Below are 18,746 nucleotides of genomic sequence, written 5' to 3'. Positions count from 1 at the left end.
AATGTCCTATCAGCTCATTGTGACCTAACCTGACGCGCCAGATGGCATAACCATCTGGGAACTATCCGTTGGAAACTGTTCGGAAAAGGGCGGGCACTTTCAGAATATACTTGGCAGGTGATTGGTTGTGAGCTGTCCGTTGGCCAAACCAAAAGGAGGTCATTGAGGGGGTCGGTCAAGAAGGTCAACAGACAGTGTACAGATCCACAGACCAGCTGCCACCTGGCACCAGCCTGAGGGAAAAACGTTGATTTCTGATTAGCGAGTTCATCTTAATTCATAATGAATGATTTTCCATCTGAATAATGGAAGATGGCAGGAGGCATATGATGATGATGATGATGATGATCGATCTCAGGATCCTGACAGGATGGAAGAGGTCACAGTAGAGTGGAGGCTGTTGAAATGGTTCAAGAGCTGTGTGTGTGTGTGTGTGTGTGTGTGTGTGTGTGTGTGTGTGTGTGTGTGTGTGTGCGTGTGTGCGTGCGCGTGTGTGTGCGAGTGTTTTGATGCTACTGTTCTGTACCGTCTCTACATCCAGACACAGTCAACCAGCAAAGTTCTCTACGCCCATCCCTAATCTCTCTCAACACCCCTGTATCCAGACACAGTCAACCAGCACATTTTTCTACGCCCATCCCTAATCTCTCTCAACACCCCTGTATCCAGACACAGTCAACCAGCACAGTTCTCTACGCCCATCCCTAATCTCTCTCAACACCCCTACATCCAGACACAGTCAACCAGCACAGTTCTCTACGCCCATCCCTAATCTCTCTCAACACCCCTACATCCAGACACAGTCAACCAGCACAGTTCTCTACGCCCATCCCTAATCTCTCTCAACACCCCTACATCCAGACACAGTCAACCAGCACAGTTCTCTACGCCCATCCCTAATCTCTCTCAACACCCCTGTATCCAGACACAGTCAACCAGCACAGTTTTCTACGCCCATCCCTAATCTCTCTCAACACCCCTACATCCAGACACAGTCAACCAGCACAGTTCTCTACGCCCATCACTAATCCCTCTGAACACCCCTGTATCCAGACACAGTCAACCAGCACAGTTCTCTACGCCCATCCCTAATCCCTCTGAACACCCCAACTTCCCTACCACTACTGTGCTGTTTGATCTAGATCCCATACGACTGTGTATAGTGTCTCATCCAGACGCCATACTCTGTCATTGAACTGCTTGAACTGTGTGTGTGTGTGTGTGTACCTGTGTGCTAGTAGTAGGTCCCTACAGAGGGACAGTTGAAGGCAGATATTGTATCTGGGTAATATGATGACGTGTGACTCAGGCCTTTTATCATGACCTCCCCTGGATCAATCTGACTCAGTTGAAATCCGCTCCGATGAGAGTGGTGTGTGTGTGTGTGTGTGTGTGGGTATCTGTGTGTGTGTGTGTCTCTGTGTGTGTGTGTGTGTGTGTGTGTGTGTGTGTCTGTGTGTGAGTGTGTGTCTGTGTGCGTGCAACCTCCACACTGTTGTGCGAGGCTTTTTCCTCAACCTCCGTTTCATCCTGGGTGGCAACTTCCCTTTACTGTATCTGAGTAAACTCACAACAAGAAACCCCACCACACACACACACACACACACACACGCACGCATGCCCACACACTGGCGGGTCGTTCTGTTTTCCCGTCTGTTCCTGTCATGAAGGAGCTGTTGTTGTGGAGCCTAAGAGGTCCGACCCTCCCTGGGCAAACAGCGCTCCAGAACTGTTTATGTTCCCTCCCACAGTAAGAGTCCTCCCACAGTAAGAGTCCTCCTACAGTAAGAGTCCACCCACAGTAAGAGTCCTCCTACAGTAAGAGTCCACCTACAGTAAGAGTCCTCCTACAGTAAGAGTCCACCTACAGTAAGAGTCCTCCCACAGTAAGAGTCCACCTACAGTAAGAGTCCTCCCACAGTAAGAGTCCTCCTACAGTAAGAGTCCTCCCACAGTAAGAGTCCTCCTACAGTAACAGTCCTCCTACAGTAAGAGTCTTCCTACAGTAAGAGTCCTCCCACAGTAAGAGTCCACCTACAGTAAGAGTCCTCCTACAGTAAGAGTCCTCCCACAGTAAGAGACCTTCTACAGTAAGAGTCCTCCTACAGTAAGAGTCCTCCCACAGTAAGAGTCCTCCTACAGTAAGAATCCTCCCACAGTAAGAGTCCTCCCACAGTAAGAATCCTCCTACAGTAAGAGTCCACCGTGCCCAGATAGCAAGCGGATGTGTAATGATTCTGGGCCATATATGTGCCGGAACTAAGCCACAAGGGCCAGATCTGGCCTGTATATGGCCCAGATCCGCTTGCTATCTGGGTGTCGCGCCACACAGCAGCGGCCAGCTACGGTAGTACAGTAAGTACGGTACGTTCGTCTGTCGGCGGTGGACAGGTGAGTTCACGCCCTCTAGCCTTGAGGTAACGGTTCCTAATTAGCGTCCGAGAAACAACAGAGCAGAGAGAGGAGGAGGACGCTGTAAACAAGCAAACAAACAAACGTCTTTATTTGTCACAGAGTGAGACACACGCACATGACACGGTGTAGGCAGCGATGCCGAACACACACACACACACACACACACACACACACACACACACACACACACACACACACACACACACCAGTGGCTGGAGCGTCCACCAAATTGTGCTCCTGCTCTTAATCCTTAAAGCCAGGAGCAGACAGTAGGCAGCATGCAGGGGACACGCCCGGGGCCCAACCGAGCGCTCCTGTGCATCTTCGCTGGGGACGGACAGCGTTAGCGATCTGTTCTTCTGCATGTTTTTCATATTGGGTTCTTCATGGGGGAAACCCAGAAAGACCCAGGAACTTCTTGCTGTGAGGCGACGGTACCCAGATAGCAAGCGGATGTGTAACGATTCTGGGCCATATATGGGCCGGAACTAAGCCACAAGGGCCAGATCTGGCCTGTATATGGCCCAGATCCGCTTGCTATCTGGGTACTAGGTACAGCACCACTGTGCCACATGTGAACGATTTTGCGGTTCAGAGACTATATCCTCTCAAGGACACTCCGGCACACTCCGGAAGCCGGGATCGAACCGAGGACCTTGGGATCCCCGGCCGGCCGCTCTACCTCCTGAGCTACGCCCAAGAGCTTTACCACTCAGCCACCAGACAGTGTAAAGATCGAAGATATCGATTTATCTTTTGTGAACCGCAAGTCAAGTGGTTCCTTGTGCCTTTGTGGCGAGCAGCACATTTCAACCAGTGGAGAAGTGATATGATTCCACAGACTTTGGCACGAGTTATCGCCTGTACGCGGTACCGTAGTTCAATACGACCTTTTTTACATTGGCACTTTTGGCCGCTCCCGGTCAAACCGCGCTGCACCGGTCGGTTTTTCCATGACCGGTTTACCGCGTCGGCCCGGTGTGTTCTGGGGGGGTTCTGCAGTACCATATCGCAGAATAACAGGGTTCTACAGTACGGTAGCATGGTATGGCAGGATACTGGAGGGTTCTGCAGTACTAGTAGTATTAGACAGGATTCTGCGGTACGCTAGCATGTGACTGCAGCACTGGAACATCAATACAAGCCAGCCGGCTACAGCTCTGGTGAGCTCATCAAAAACACAACACACACAAAGAAGGGGTGTTGGTGGAGTGTGTGTGTCTGTGTGTGTGTGTGTGTGTGTGTGTGTGTGTGTGTGCTTGTGTGTGTGCGCAAGAGGGACAGGGCAAGAGTGTGTGTGTTCATGTGTGTGTGCGTGTGTGTGAGAGAGAGCAAGAGGGAGAGGGCAAGGGTGTGTTTGTGTGTGTGCTTGTGTGTGTGAGCAAGAGGGACAGGGCAAGAGTGTGTGTGTGTGTGTGTGTGTTTGCTGAATTCAGCAGATACTGTATCCTGTGTATGATGTGATTGGTGCGTGTAGAGAGGTGTGGACAGCAGGCGTGTGGATCGAGGCTGGTTGCCCCCATGGGGAGACAGACGGCCATCGCTTCTGTTTATGTGCTTTTCAAGGTCAAAACAGTCTGTATTTCAGTGTTTCCCAAATGTGTTAATTGATGTCGAGCAACTCAACAGGACGTACCCAAACCAGATGGAGACTGAAGTGAGGGAAATCACAGCTGGTAGGTTCATATTAAGCGAGGTGAGAGGCTAACAGGCTAACAGGCTAACTGGTGCAGTGAAACTCCAGTAGCCTCACAAAGTCGTTGTGACATTCATCATTAATTCAAGACCTCTGGAATAAGATAATACCAACACACCTCATCCCTCCTCCCCTTCCCTCCTCTCCTCCTCTTCCCTCCTCTCTCTCCCATTCCCTCTTCCACTCCCCCTCCCCCCTTCCCTCCCCTCTTCTCCTCCCCTCTCCTCCTCTCCTCTCCCATCACCTCTTCCACTCGACCTCCCCCCTTCCCTCCCCTCTTCTCCTCTCCTCTCCCCTCATTTCCTCCTCTCCTCTCCCATCACCTCTTCCACTCGACCTCTCCTCTCCTCCTCTCCTCTCCTCTCCCATCACCTCTTCCCACCCCACTCCTCCCCCCTGCACCTCCTGTCCTCCCCTCCCCCTGCTCCTCCCCGTCCTGTGTTATTGCTGGCTGGGTTCTATTTCTGGAGTTTGTCAAAGCCAGTCAGTCTCTAGACGCCTCGCTGAGAGCGACCGAGGACATTCTCCCAGCTTTCCTCGCTAAAGCTGGGTGGAAACAAGTAGAGTTAAAAATAAACAACAACAACAAACAACTGCATTGCAGAACCAATCCAAGAGTAAACAAACAAACAAACAAACATCTGCATGTTCTTTACAGAACCAATCCAAAGTTCAAGGCGTAGGTGTGTTAGCGGCAGTCCTCGCCGCCGTTCTAGCGACCATCTTGAATAGAAATCCCCAGGTGATTGGTAGAGGGAGATCTCTGATTGTCTGGTATCGCGAGACTATGTGATGATATTTGATTTAACTTGAGCCACTGAGGGCTCGGCCTCAGTGATTCTCATTAGAAACTGCGACAGAAAATAAAATCCCATACATATAGTACAGTACACGTAGTGGCACTTAGCTCGGGAGGTAGAGCGGCCGTCTGGGGTTCGCAAGGCCCACGGTTCGATCCCAGCTCCTGGCATTGTGCCGAAATGCCCTTGAGCAAGACACTGAACCCCAAAATCGCTCACATGCAGCACGGTGGCGCAATACTTAGTACTGTTGCTTAGCAGCAAGGTCTCCTTTCTGTGTGGAGATCTCTTCGTGTTCACAAGGGTTTCCTCCCAAATAACCCATTACGAAAAACATGCAGAAGAACAAGATGCTCTTCAGTCCGGTCCCTGACCAGGACTTGGACTGAGCACTTAGACTTGGTCCCCGTGGCGCCATGAACGATGGCTGCCCACTGCTCCTGGCTGCCCCTGGAGGAGGACGGCTTGGATGGAAGAAATGCAGAAAACAATTTCCACCGTCGACCACTGAAAGTGTGTGTGTGTGAGTGTGTGTGTGTGTGTGTGTGTGTGTGCTGTGTCGCCCTGTGTGGCCAATAAAGACCCTCAGAAATGTTCTGAGGGGATACACAAGCAGTCGCCTTCCTGAACTCTACTGTGTTGAGGCGTTTTGGGGGTGAGTTCGATGGTTTCTGTTTTCACTACATCAAATCCTAGTATGTAAAGAGATACTTGCCCTCTTGTGGGGTCTGATGTTAGGTCGGGCCAGACCCGACGTAGACTGTCTGGTTTTGGGATTAAATTAGATGTCTTTATGTAAGCTTTCAGAGAGAGGACAGAGAGAGAGAGAGAGAGAGAAAGACAGAGGGGGGAGGGGTGGAGTGAGAGTGAGTAAGAGAGAGAGTGAGTGATTGAGAGGGGGAGAAAGAGAGAGAGAGAGAGGGGGGGGGAGAGAGAGAGAGAGAGAGGGGGGGGAGAAAGAGAGAGAGAGAGAGAAAGAGAGAGTGAGAGAGAGGGGGGGGAGAAAGAGAGAGAGAGAGAGAGAGAAAGAGAGAGAGTGAGTGAGAAAGACACAGGGGGGAGGGGTGGAGTGAGAGTGAGTAAGAAAGAGAGTGAGTGATTGAGAGGGGGAGAAAGAAAGACAGAGAGAGAGAGAGAGAGAGAGAGAGAGAGAGAGAGAGAGGAAGGGTAGGTCATGGTGTTTCCCCAGGCTGAACACAAAGACAGACATGGCCGCTGCATGACGCTGCTGCTTCAAAGGCCGTCTGGCTGCAGTTAAAGAGACAGAGAGGCCGGTGAACAGCCTGCTGGTCTGAAGGGAAGAGGGTGAACAGCCTGCTGGTCTGAAGGGAAGGGGGTGAACAGCCTGCTGGTCTGAAGGGAAGGGGGTGAACAGCCTGCTGGTCTGAAGGGAAGGGGGTGAACAGTCTGCTGGTCTGAAGGGAAGGGGGTGAACAGCCTGCTGGTCTGAAGGGAAGGGGGTGAACAGCCTGCTGGTCTGAAGGGAAGGGGGTGAACAGTCTGCTGGTCTGAAGGGAAGGGGGTGAACAGCCTGCTGGTCTGAAGGGAAGAGGGTGAACAGCCTGCTGGTCTGAAGGGAAGGGGGTGAACAGCCTGCTGGTCTGAAGGGAAGGGGGTGAACAGTCTGCTGGTCTGAAGGGAAGGGGGTGAACAGCCTGCTGGTCTGAAGGGAAGGGGGTGAACAGCCTGCTGGTCTGAAGGGAAGAGGGTGAACAGCCTGCTGGTCTGAAGGGAAGGGGGTGAACAGCCTGCTGGTCTGAAGGGAAGGGGGTGAACAGTCTGCTGGTCTGAAGGGAAGGGGGTGAACAGCCTGCTGGTCTGAAGGGAAGGGGGTGAACAGCCTGCTGGTCTGAAGGGAAGGGGGTGAACAGTCTGCTGGTCTGAAGGGAAGGGGGTGAACAGCCTGCTGGTCTGAAGGGAAGGGGGTGAACAGTCTGCTGGTCTGAAGGGAAGGCGGTGAACAGCCTGCTGGTCTGAAGGGAAGGGGGTGAACAGCCTGCTGGTCTGAAGGGAAGGGGGTGAACAGTCTGCTGGTCTGAAGGGAAGGGGGTGAACAGCCTGCTGGTCTGAAGGGAAGGGGGTGAATAGGCGACTGCACTCGGTCACCCCGAGGAACAAGGCGCGGAACGTCTCGCGTCTGCGGCCGTGGTTTTTGTCCGTTCACGCTTTCTCGATCCTGCCGCGTCACCGTCGGCCGTCACCGAGTTCTGCTGTGTCACTGTTGGTTGTCAACGAGTTCTGCCGTGTCACTATTGGTTGTCAACGAGTTCTGCTGTGTCACTAATTGGTCGTCACTGAGTTCTGCTGTGTCACTATTGGTCGTCAACGAGTTCTGCCGTGTCACCATTGGTCATCACCGAGTTCTGATTCTTCACGGGATCCCAGGGGATTTCTCTGTGGTTCGGACGGTGAAGCAGTGGTCAGAATTCCCCCAGCACGCGGTCCAGTTGTCCTGTTGAATCCATCAGATCATCGCCTGGGTGATACAGTACGATGCCAAGGGAGCCATGAGGCTGTTTGAGATCAATGTGAGGAAAACGATGAATAGTTTATTAGAGCGGGGCTCCGTGCAGTGGTTTGTCTTCAAATGGTGTGTCTCTATTTCAAGATCTGTGTGTTATTGTTGGAATTGTATCCTTTGGAGGTGAATCTTATTTAGTATAGAGTACACAGACACAGCACATGCATGTGTGTGTGTGTGTGTGTGTGTGTGTGTGAGGGACCAGCACTGGATGCTAGAGGGGCAGGGGGGAAAGTTTAAAAAAGAGCACATTTTTAATTAGCAAAATATGTAATGTAAATGAATAAACAAAGTAGGCTACTACTAGCCATAAACAGTTAGCAAATCACCTAGCTCCATATCCTATGTTGCTGTGAGTGATATTAGCCTAATGTACATTACAGTAATTTAGCAGACGATTTTATCCAAAGTCACTGTACTGTAGGTCAGTACTACATGTACTTCTTTCCAGAACTCACAAGTGCATCTCCTTTCTAAACAAGTTACTATGAGCTATAGCAAAAGTTAGAAGCCTACAATTGAAATTGCACTGTAACTTTTTTTAAGTCGATTAGTCCGTATGCCCACTCATTATAGAACATTAGCTGATGGTAACAAGTAGGCCTCCTTATATTAGATAGGCTGTTCATTTGTGATAACTGTACCTGCTAGGCTTTCCTGTCACAGAGTCGTCACAGTAGAGGGTGGGGGCCATTGTGATGAAGAGGCTTTTTTTTTTTTTATTACCCTATATTAATCCAGTAGTATGATGAATGGTTAAGTTAGAAGCCTACAATCAAAATTGCACTGTTCTGTTACTGTTTAATGGTGATATAAGAGAATATTTAACCTATTTTCTTTAATTGGACAGAGAGAGAGAGAGAGAGCTGATGTTACTTAACTAATATTAGGCTACATTAGCTAACTAGCTACCGACACAATATGTTAGCCTGTGGCCACATACCTGTAACACGCCTGTCTGCCTCAAAAAGACTTTTACTCGACTGACTGACTCTCACGACTATCGAGTGCCTATCGTGCGAGCTTACAGGTGTGTTTGTTTCGTGTGCGGGTGCATTTGTTTCGCTCATAGTGTGCGCGCTGCGGTAGCTAGGAAAACAAGAGAGAGGGTAGGTAGGGCATCGCCCGGGAGTAACAAATTATTTTCCAACCGGATATTTTGATTCATCAAAATCGATTAGGCAGGGCAGGCACTGAGCAACAGGAATGTATTTATATATAAAAAAGTAAATCCTGCAGAAAGAAGGCACTTCTCTATGAGAGGCGAAAAAGGCAGGGTCCCTCGCCCTCTCCTTGAGGTCTATGAGTGCACATGCCTGGTGTGTGTGTGTGTGTGCGTGCGTGCAAGCCTGTGTGTTTGTGTCTATGTGTGTGTGTGTGTGTGTGTGTGTGTGTGCGCGTGCGTGCGAGCCTGTGTGTTTGTGTCTATGTGTGTTTGTGTGTGTCTGGGTGAGTGTGAGTGTGTGTGTGTGTGTGTGTGTGTGTGTGTGTGTGTGTGTGTGCGCGTGTGCCTGTGTGTTTGTGTCTATGTGTGTTTGCGTGTGTGTGTGTGTGTGTGTGTGTGTGTGCATGTGTGTGTCTTCGTGTGTGCGTATGCATATGGAGGAGGTACGTGCTGTGGAGGAGGTGTGCTGATTGGAGTGTACAGAGATCCCAGAGCAGGACCAGCCCTGGTATCAGGAGGATCCCCAGAGACCGACCTAGCTGTGCCATGCATCTCTCTGTCCTCATTACTCCACTCTGAGATTTACTTCCTGTTATGACATGCTTACTCTCATCCTAATTTGAATCTTAACGCTGCTTAGGTGGTAAATCCACGGTTCGAATTATAAAAAGGGCTTGGACGCTGAGGGTAATAAGGTATATGAAAATAAATTAATTAACGACAGCTTTAAGAAATTCTACACAAATTTGTACTCTTCTGAACAGACAAGTGATGTGCATCAGTTAATGGAAGACTTCTTTGCTCAGGTCAATCTCCCTACAATATCTGAAGAACAGAAAAGTCTTCTTAATGGCCCTTTTACAAGAGATGAGGTGCTGTAATCAAAGCTATTAAAAACCTTCAGAGTGGGAAGTCACCAGGACCTGATGGGTTCTGTAGTGAATTTTATAAGGAGTTTCAAGACTTGCTTTTAGAGCCATTACTTGGAATGTTTAATTACTCGTTTTCCTGTGCAGAATTACCACAGAGTCTTAAGGAGGCTAACATATCACTTGTCCTTGTCCTTGTTCCTCCTATAGACCAATAGCCCTTTTAAATGTGGACCGAAAATTGCCTTCTAAAATCCTATTTACTCGCTAAGAGGACATCTTGCCTGTCCTAATTAAAGAAGATCAAACAGGATTTATAAAAGGCCGTAATTCAACTAACAATGTCAGACGTCTCCTTAATGTCATTCAGGCCTTTGAACAGAAATCTGTTGATGGTCTAGTGCTTTCTCTTGATGCAGAGAAAGCATTTGACAGAGTTGAGTGGTCTTTTTTATTTTACACATTAGAGAGATATGGTCTTGGTAATAATTTTGTGAATTTGATTAAAGTAATGTATAATAATCCTCAAGCGTCCGTTATAACTAATGGGTTAAGATCAGAATACTTTTCTACATACAGAGGCACTCGACAAGGTTGTCCTCTGTCACCTTTACTATTTGCATTGGTCCTTGAGCCGCTGGCCGAGGCCATTCGAACGACATCCTCTATATATGGGCTACAAGTCGGAGATGTTTGTCATAAAATAACACTTTATGCTGACGATGACGATAAAAAGGGCTTGACACTTGAGAGTAGGACTTAGTTTCTCATACGTAGGAAGAACGACAAACTCCTCCTAGGATTCTTACAGTCTGCAAGAGGCCCCCAACCCCTATTACCATCCAGGGGGAGGATATTGAGATGCTGGACTCATACAAGTTCCTGGGAGTGCACCTGAACAACAAACTGGACTGGACTGACAACACTGAGGCCCTCTATAGGAAAGGAGAGAGCAGAATGTTCTTCCTCAGGAGGCTCAGGTCCTTTGATGTGTGCAGCAGGCTGCTGAGGATGTTCTACCAGTCTGTGGTAGCCAGCACACTGTTCTTTGCCGTTGCATGCTAGGGAGACAGCACCAGGTCTGGGGAGTGAAACAAGCCGAACAAGCTGGTGAGGAGGGCCAACTCTGTTGTGGGGCAACAACTGGACAGCCCTGGAGGCTGTGGTGGAGAGGAGGATGAGGGACAAACTGAAGTCCATCCTAACATTTCAGAAGACAACACTCTATTGACTGGTCACAATAGTCCACAAAACATTAGTCCCTACAGATGCATGTACAACTGTATGTATGTATGTATGTATGTATGTATGTATATATCCTATACTTACTGTATGCATACTGTATTTTTTTTCTTGTAGTTTTCTTGTAATTTAATTCTATCTATTATGTATATTATCTCATGTATACTCTCTATTCTGATGTACTTTTTCCCCCCAATGCTGCTGTTCCTTTTCCACTGCTGAAACCCCACATTTCCCCCACGGGGATTATTATTAAAGTATCTAGTATTTATCTATCTAAAGTAAAAGTGAATCTTATCTATCTAAAGTATCTCTATCTATCGGTTCCCGCTCTAGTGTGAGGGAGCAGCTCTCAGTGCTTCCGTCTGACTGAGCTGGGCTTTCACGCCAGTCATTCATGACCTGAAATGGGTTGCCGTGGAAACCTCAGATGCTGCTCATCTGGTTCTGTAACCATGGCGACGCACCCCCCCCCACCCAGTTTAGTTCTGTCCTCTATCCTCTCTCATATATATATATATATATATATATATATATATATATATATATAAAAGGTTTAAAAATGTAACCAGGCATTTTATCTCCTCCAGTGAATTAGCCTATTTTGTTGTAGGTAAAATGTTGTGGTTTGCGCCAAGTGTGCACATTCCTGATGTCTTTGAATCCTAGAAATACCCCTGGTGATGTGATTGGTTAGGGGATGAACCTGGCGATGTGATTGGTTAGGGGATGAACGAACCTCTGAGGACTCGTTCGGCAACGCTGATCTCAGGAAATGGCCTCAATGGGAGCACTTTCAGACTGAATAATGGAGTGGAATGAAATGGCAATTCAGTCTGAGTGGCAGACTGCTCCTGTGGTAGATCTGGGTACTGAATATCACCAGTCCCAACGCTGCTGTCTGTCTCTCTAGACCTTGGTATAATACCAGGTCCTAACACTGCTGTCTGTCTCTCTAGACCTTGGTATAATACCAGGTCCTAACACTGCTGTCTGTCTCTCTAGACCTTGGTATAATACCAGGTCCCAACGCTGCTGTCTGTCTCTCTCCTGTGGTATAATACCAGGTCCCAATGCTGCTGTCTGTCTCTCTCCTGTGGTAGACCTTGGTATAATACCAGGTCCTAACGCTGCTGTCTGTCTCTCTCCTGTGGTAGACCTTGGTATAATACCAGGTCCCAACACTGCTGTCTGTCTCTCTCCTGTGGTAGACCTTGGTATAATACCAGGTCCCAACACTGCTGTCTGTCTCTCTCCTGTGGTAGACCTTGGTATAATACCAGGTCCCAACGCTGCTGTCTGTCTCTCTCCTGTGGTAGACCTTGGTATAATACCAGGTCCCAACACTGCTGTCTGTCTCTCTCCTGTGGTAGACCTTGGTATAATACCAGGTCCCAACGCTGCTGTCTGTCTCTCTCCTGTGGTAGACCTTGGTATAATACCAGGTCCCAACGCTGCTGTCTGTCTCTCTCCTGTGGTAGACCTTGGTATAATCTGACCTTGGTAAAATCTGTCCTGATGAAGGTAGAAAACCGAAACGTTGACTGATTAAAAAGCAGAGAAAAAGTGTGTGCGGGAGTACGTTATTCTCCATTTGAGACCTTGGTATAATACCAGGTCCTAACGCTGCTGTCTGTCCCTCTCCTGTGGTAGACCTTGGTATAATACCAGGTCCTAACGCTGCTGTCTGTCTCTCTCCTGTGTTCTGGAAGGTTCTGGTCTGCTGATGTCAGGAGGCCAGACAGGCATGCTTCGCCAGGAGCCCCAGGGAGAGAAACGCCCCTGCTCGCCCGGCCAAACGGCCTTCAACACCGACTACATGTCGGGTAAGACCTCCGCGGGTGTTTGACTAACTGTATGTCTGTCTGTATGGTTTCTTTATGGTTTCTGTCTCCGTCTGGATCTCTCTATATCTCATTCCTCTCTCTCTCTCTCTCTCTCCTCCCTCTCTCCCTCCCCTCCCCCAGGTCCAGTCTCTTTGATGGGCATGTCTGACCAATGGGGGAGCCAGAGCAAGACAAAGGACTGCAGCATGCCTGACTCTCTCTTAGGTCTTTGATCAGTCAAAACGCACTGCACTATGGGAACTGTAGTCATTAGAAGCATGATATACATATGAACATTATGAGACATGACTCAATACGCCAATGCAGAAGTGGTTGGAAACAACATTATGGCACCAATCGATGCATTTGTAGCATTTGTGGTCAAGATTTTAATAACTACTACAGTATTCTCCAGGCTCTTGAACACATCATCATTGATGATCTTGCTGTCAAAACTGAACCCATGGTGTGTAGATAACAGGTACATATCAGTGATCTGCGTTCCTCTCCAGGTTTCTCCCAGTCAGGAATGATGATGAGCATGAACATGGGAGGAGTAGGAGGAGGAGTAGGAGGAGGCATGGCTCCCCTCCAGACAGGCCTCTCCTCCAGCGTGGCCGAACCCCAGAAGACCTCCCTTCTGTTTGGCTCCGAGTCCCCCAAACAGGTCCCCGCCCCGGCCCCGGCGGCCCTTGCGTTCAAACCAAGTGACGCCTTCCCCTCTGGTCCTGCCCACAACACCCTGGACCAATCAGGTACGGTGGCCTGGTTGTCTCACACAGAGCAGCATGGGTGGGAGTGGCGACAGGCAGAGAGACCAACTAACCGCCAAAACTGATTTCAAACTCATAAAATACAGTCAAACCAAATAATTTTGAGTCATCCTGAAGGGATGTGTTTTGAATACACAGCTTCCTGTTTTGTTTACACTCTTAATATACATTTAAAATATATATTACAGGCCAGCTAGTGGTATTAGTTGGTAGTTACTCGCTAACTCAGCTACCTCAGTAGAAAGCAGCTGCGCACTCTGAGAGTATAGACTGCACATTCACACACACACACACACACACACACACACACCTCCCCACCTCTCCAGCTCTCTGAGTGAGTCAACCAGTAGGACTGCCTGTGGCTGAAGGCCTGACTCCATATTAAAACGCTCTGAATCACAGTTGAGCGCATGAAACACGGAGGATAATCGCCACCTCCAGCCCACTGCAGGGTTGTTTATAGGCGCGGAGTAAATGGTGACAGAAATCAGTTAAAGACACATCAATCAGTTGGAGGAGGTAGAACAGGGAGGCGCTCTCAGCCCTGGAACGAAAAGGAGGATTTATTATCGTGACCGATTAGCGAGGAGGGGAGAGGAGGGGAGGAGAGGGGAAGGGTGTCGGGGGAGAGAGGAGAGAGAAGGTAGGAGGAGGTGAGGGAGAGGAGAGGAGGAAGAGGAGAGGAAATGAGAGAAGAGGAGAGAGAGATAGAGAAGGAGACAGAGGGGGACAGGAAGTAGAGGAGCAGGGACGATATTACTGAGAAACTAGAATGAAGTTTCTTTACCTCAGACAGAAGTGCATGCAGTGATATCCGTTGCTTGTTATCTTTGACTGGCTCGTCGTTTGTGTTTCTGAAAGGCTGCATGCACACAGTGCAGTTGTATGATTTTATTTCATGTCATGTATTTGTGTATGTGCTTGTGTATGTGTATTCGTGTGTGTTTGTAACAACCTTTCCTGATCACCTGATGTCCTGCCTCATATCCATTGTTAATGTGTGGTAGACCTGGGTGGAAACATACGTTCAAATATTTGGGGTGCGTTTGATCAAACTTGCCTGGCGAACTTGGTGGGCAACGTTAGCGTCTTTGAGATACCTCCACCGGTTCCATTGCACCAAAAGCTGCCAAATCAAGTGCACCCGAAGTAGCTCTTCTGTTCGGTCCCAGGTCCTGCCTGTAGCGTGTGTATTCAGACCAGTCCGTGTTGGTGTCTGTACAGTAGCCTGCATGCCACTCATACAGTGCATGAACTCCTCTGCTCGTTGGCTCATGTGAGGACCTGTTGCGGAGTGTAGAAGACTCCATTTCCCATCTCCCCCCCCCCCCCAGCCAGAGAGAATCACACCTGATAGGCTACTTGACTGACAGCAGTGCAAACGTCACACTGTCATTGGCTAGTCTGTACGCCCAAAAGTAACAAGTGCATACTGTAGGTTCTGGCCTCATCCTATTCTTAAGATCATAGAGGTTGAATTGATAAGCTCTAACTCTTTTATTTATAATTATAACCCCTACATCTCACAGTTGATTAATAACATCTTAAATTGTATTTGAATAAGATACTTTTCAGTTTCTTTGGTAAAGTTCAATTAAAGTGAGCATGGCTTGAACAGAATGCCTTCAAACCAACTTATCCAGCTTAATTGTACCTACAGTAAGTGTCCTCCAACATCTCAGTTAACGTTGTTATTGAGATATGGGGACAGTTGGCTTTATGATGACCTGGTCAGTGACTCTCATTCCTCCTCTCTGTACGCCATGAAGAGGGGCTCCCTCTGGCGTCCAGCCCCCCGGCCCCTCAAGCGCCCCCACTCTCCCCCGGAGGCTCCGTGGACGACAGCTCCCCCTCCACCTCGGAGCCCCTGAGCCCCTTCGGGGGGTCCGGAGAGGAGAGGGGGGGAGGCGGGGCTAAGCAGCAGAAGAGGAAGAAGAAGAAGAGGCGGCCCCGGGACGAGGTCTACGACTTCCTGGACAGACAGGAAGCCAAGGAGGAGGAGGTGGCGGCGGCGGCAGAGGACGGCGCGGCGTTCAGCCCTGGCTCCTCCCCGCAGGAGGAGGAGGAGGAGCCCTGGGAGTGGGAGATCCGGGGGCGAGGCGGAGGGGGCGGGGGGAGGGTGAGGGGCAGGAAGAGCAAGAGTCGGATGAAGCTGCCGGAGGAGTGGGGGGCCCCGCCCCCCCCGGAGCCCGCCGGCCCCCCGGCCCCCGGCCACGTTCCTCTCGCTGACAGTGAAAGTAGCCGGGCGCCTTCCTCCCACGCCCCCCTCCTCGCCGGGGGCCTCGGCCTCCTCCCGGACCCCGCCGCCCCCCTCGCCCCCCCCGGGCGCGGCCCGGCGCCCGCCTCCCCCCGCCCCTACGAGCCCATGTGCGTGGACGGCTTCCCCGTGCCCTCTGCCGTGTCTGGAGGGCCTCCAGGGCCCCAGGCCGCCGCCCCTGGCTCCCCGGGCCTCAGCTCCGTCTCCCAGACCTTCTCCTTCCTAGACTCTGTCCTCCAGACCACGCCCGCCACCACCCCCGTCTCCCAGGCCAGCGCGGCCCCTGTCAACCCCGCCCCCTTCACCCAGACCCCCGCACCCCCCTCCCACACCTCCTCGCTCCTCAACCCTCCGTCCACGACCCCCTTAGCCTCCTCCTCCTCCTCCTCCACCCTGACCGCTCCTCTCTTAAGCCACGCCCCACCGCCTGACACACCCCCCACGCCTGCTACGGCCGGCTCCGGCCTGAACCCCACGGCGCCGCCCTTTATCCCCACAGCCCCGCCCCCTGCCCCGCCCCCTCCCTCCCCCCCCGCCCTCACAGAGCACCAGGATCCCCGGGCACCACAGCTCCCCCCACTGGAAGGTTGGTGACACTGACACTGAAGAGGGGACATTCTAGCTAGACACTATTGGGGGTGGATGGCTGTAGTGCATGGCTCTGTGGACTGACTACCGGGGCTGCTGTTTGTCTGGCCCGCTTGTCTCTGTCATAACAGTGTAATAACAACAAGCTGAGGCTTGTTCTGTAGTTTGAATGTGTGTGTGTGTGTGTGTGTGTGTGTGTGTCTTGGCTGGCTAGGCTTTCTCTCTGCCTGCCTGGCTATCTCTGTAGCTTTGTGTCGGCAGCTGATGATAACAACGATCTATGTATAACTACGCATCTGATCGAGTCGTTTTTGCTGGTCATCCTGATCAATGGGCCCCTTCCTCCCTTGTCGTAACACTGCAGTGACATTGTAATAACGCTGTATTAACGCTCCGGAGGACCCTGTGACTCCCGAGCGACTTTGTTCTGCTCAGCGAGAGCCGAGCCTCAAATGCTTCAAACCCTGAATTGCGCCGAGCACCTCTAACTTCTCTAACTTTCCCGACTTTGACTCAGCCTTTTACACTAATGTAGGGATGTTGGTTTGTAGTGTGATTCTCTCTCTTTCTGTCTCTGTCTCTTAAGAAACCTCTCCCCCCTCCTTCACTAAAACGATTCTGCCACAGTATTCCTCGGATAGGCCTGAGAGGTTGACTGAGGAGTCTCTATCTGTCTCTATGTCACGCTACCCCTGACTGGTGGATGCTGATTGTCTTTCAGAACCATTGACTTTTGCTCTCAAAATTGTCAAAATTTTGAAATTCAGCGGAGTAGCAATCAGGCACTAAAGCTCATACACAGCTCACGTGTTTCGCTTTGAGATGCTGAAACGTGTTGACACGTTTCTTTCTCAGTAGAACTCAGAAGCTTTACTTGTACGTGGTAGTTGTTGTTGCTTTTTTTTTTGGTTTGTGTGTTTAGAAACGGTGACATTGACATGACGGAAAATGTCTTCTCTCTTCTGTCCTCTTCACATGTGCTACCGCTGCCGACGTCCACTCAACACCAAATAGGTGAGTCCCATTTCTCAAGCGTTTGTTTTTTTCGAAGAGTTATTGAAATTCCATGTCAAACGTTACACTCTGTTTGACGACCGACCGTAGAGGTTTTTCAATGTCGCAGTCAATGTTTTGCACAAAAGACTGTATACTGTATTTTCCTTGTCAAGGAAAATGACTCATGTCAGCCGACTGGTAGCTTATCCAATGGAGAGGGAGCAAAGTTGTCCCGCCTCAGTCCTTTCGTCCAATAGAAGGCCTGCTGTCGTCATGTCTGTGACTGTGCAGGGTCAATGGTGTTGATGCTCATATATTTTATTACATATATTTTCAGTTATGGTATAACTACTTTTATCAGTGCTCATAAAGCAAATTTCTCTATTTCTGACATTGTGATTGGTTATAAAGTTCCTGAGTTATATCCATAATCTGTCATTGCTGGACTCTATGGACATGATTGGCGACAGTATGTTTAGGGGAGGAGAGACATCTACTGGTCTCTCTATATCTCATCAGCACCCTCCTTCACTCTATCCATCTCTCCATCCCTCTCTCTCTCAACCACCATCTTTGTTTTTCATCTGCCCTCCTCTCTCCATCTGTCCCCCTCCCTCTATCTCTCCCCTCCCTCCCTCTCTCTCTCTCTCCCTCCATCTCTCCCCCTCCCTCTACTCTCTCTCCCTCTCTCTCCTCCTCCCTCCATCTATCCTCCTTCCTCTATCCCTCCCCTCCCTCTCTCTCCTCCTCCCTCCATCTATCCTCCTCCCTCTACTCTATCTCTCCCTCTCTCTCCTCCTCCCTCCATCTATCCTCCTTCCTCTATCTCTCCCCTCCCTCTCTCTCCCTCCATCTCTCCCCCTCCCTCCATCTCTCCTCCTCCCTCTCTCTCCCTCCATCTCTCCCCCTCCCTCCATCTCTCCCCCTCCCTCCCTCTCTCTCCCTCCATCTCTCCCCCTCCCTCCCTCTCTCCTCCTCCCTCTCTCTCCCTCCATCTCTCCCCCTCCCTCCGTCTCTCCCCCTCCCTCCCTCTCTCTCCCTCCATCTCTCCCCCTCCCTCTATCTCTCCCTCCATCTCTCCCCCTCCCTCTATCTCTCCCCCTCCCTCTATCTCTCCTCCTCCCTCAGCCTCTTCCCCTCCTCCCTCCCTCCCTCCCTCCCTCCCTGCCTCAATCTCTCCTCCTCCTCCTCCTCCCACCCTCCCTCCCTCAATCTCTCCTCCTCCTCCCTCTCTCCCTCTCTCCCTCTCTTCCTGTCTTCTCTGTCCTCTGCATAATATAATATTGATGTGACTTTTCACCGTTGCATAAGCCACACAGCCCCTCTTTTTATAGCTGGTGATCTATGTGTGCATCTATATATAGACACATGCATATGTGTACGTGCGTGCAGGCGTGTGCCCTTGTGTGTGTGTGTGTTTGTGTATATCTGTGCGCGTATGCATGCGCGTGTGTGTGTGCGTGCGTGCGTGCGTGTGTGCGTGTGTGTGTGTTTGTGTATATCTGTGCGCGCATGCGCGTGTTTGTGTATATCTGTGCGCGTATGCATGCGCGTGTGTGTGCGTGCGTGTGTGTGTGCGTGTGTGTGTGTGTGTGTGT

At 50.3% G+C, this 18,746-nt stretch overlaps 1 protein-coding gene across 1 annotated transcript in view; it reads left to right on the top strand.

Annotated features, from left to right (window-relative positions):
• The window catches only part of map4l (microtubule associated protein 4 like), a gene marked incomplete at its 5' end in the record, with an annotated part of 43,224 nt that overhangs the window by 1,645 nt on the left and 22,833 nt on the right, over positions 1–18,746 (top strand). Inside the window, 3 exons of the mRNA XM_084458292.1 lie at positions 12,421–12,534; positions 13,047–13,289; positions 15,077–16,150. Coding sequence (XP_084314418.1) covers positions 12,421–12,534; positions 13,047–13,289; positions 15,077–16,150 — 1,431 coding nt within the window. The remainder of the gene's footprint in view (positions 1–12,420; positions 12,535–13,046; positions 13,290–15,076; positions 16,151–18,746) is intronic.

Source organism: Borostomias antarcticus (genome assembly GCF_949987555.1).
Source record: "Borostomias antarcticus genome assembly, chromosome: 24".
Lineage (NCBI taxonomy): Eukaryota > Metazoa > Chordata > Actinopteri > Stomiiformes > Stomiidae > Borostomias > Borostomias antarcticus.
This window is presented reverse-complemented; position numbering and strand designations above follow the sequence as displayed.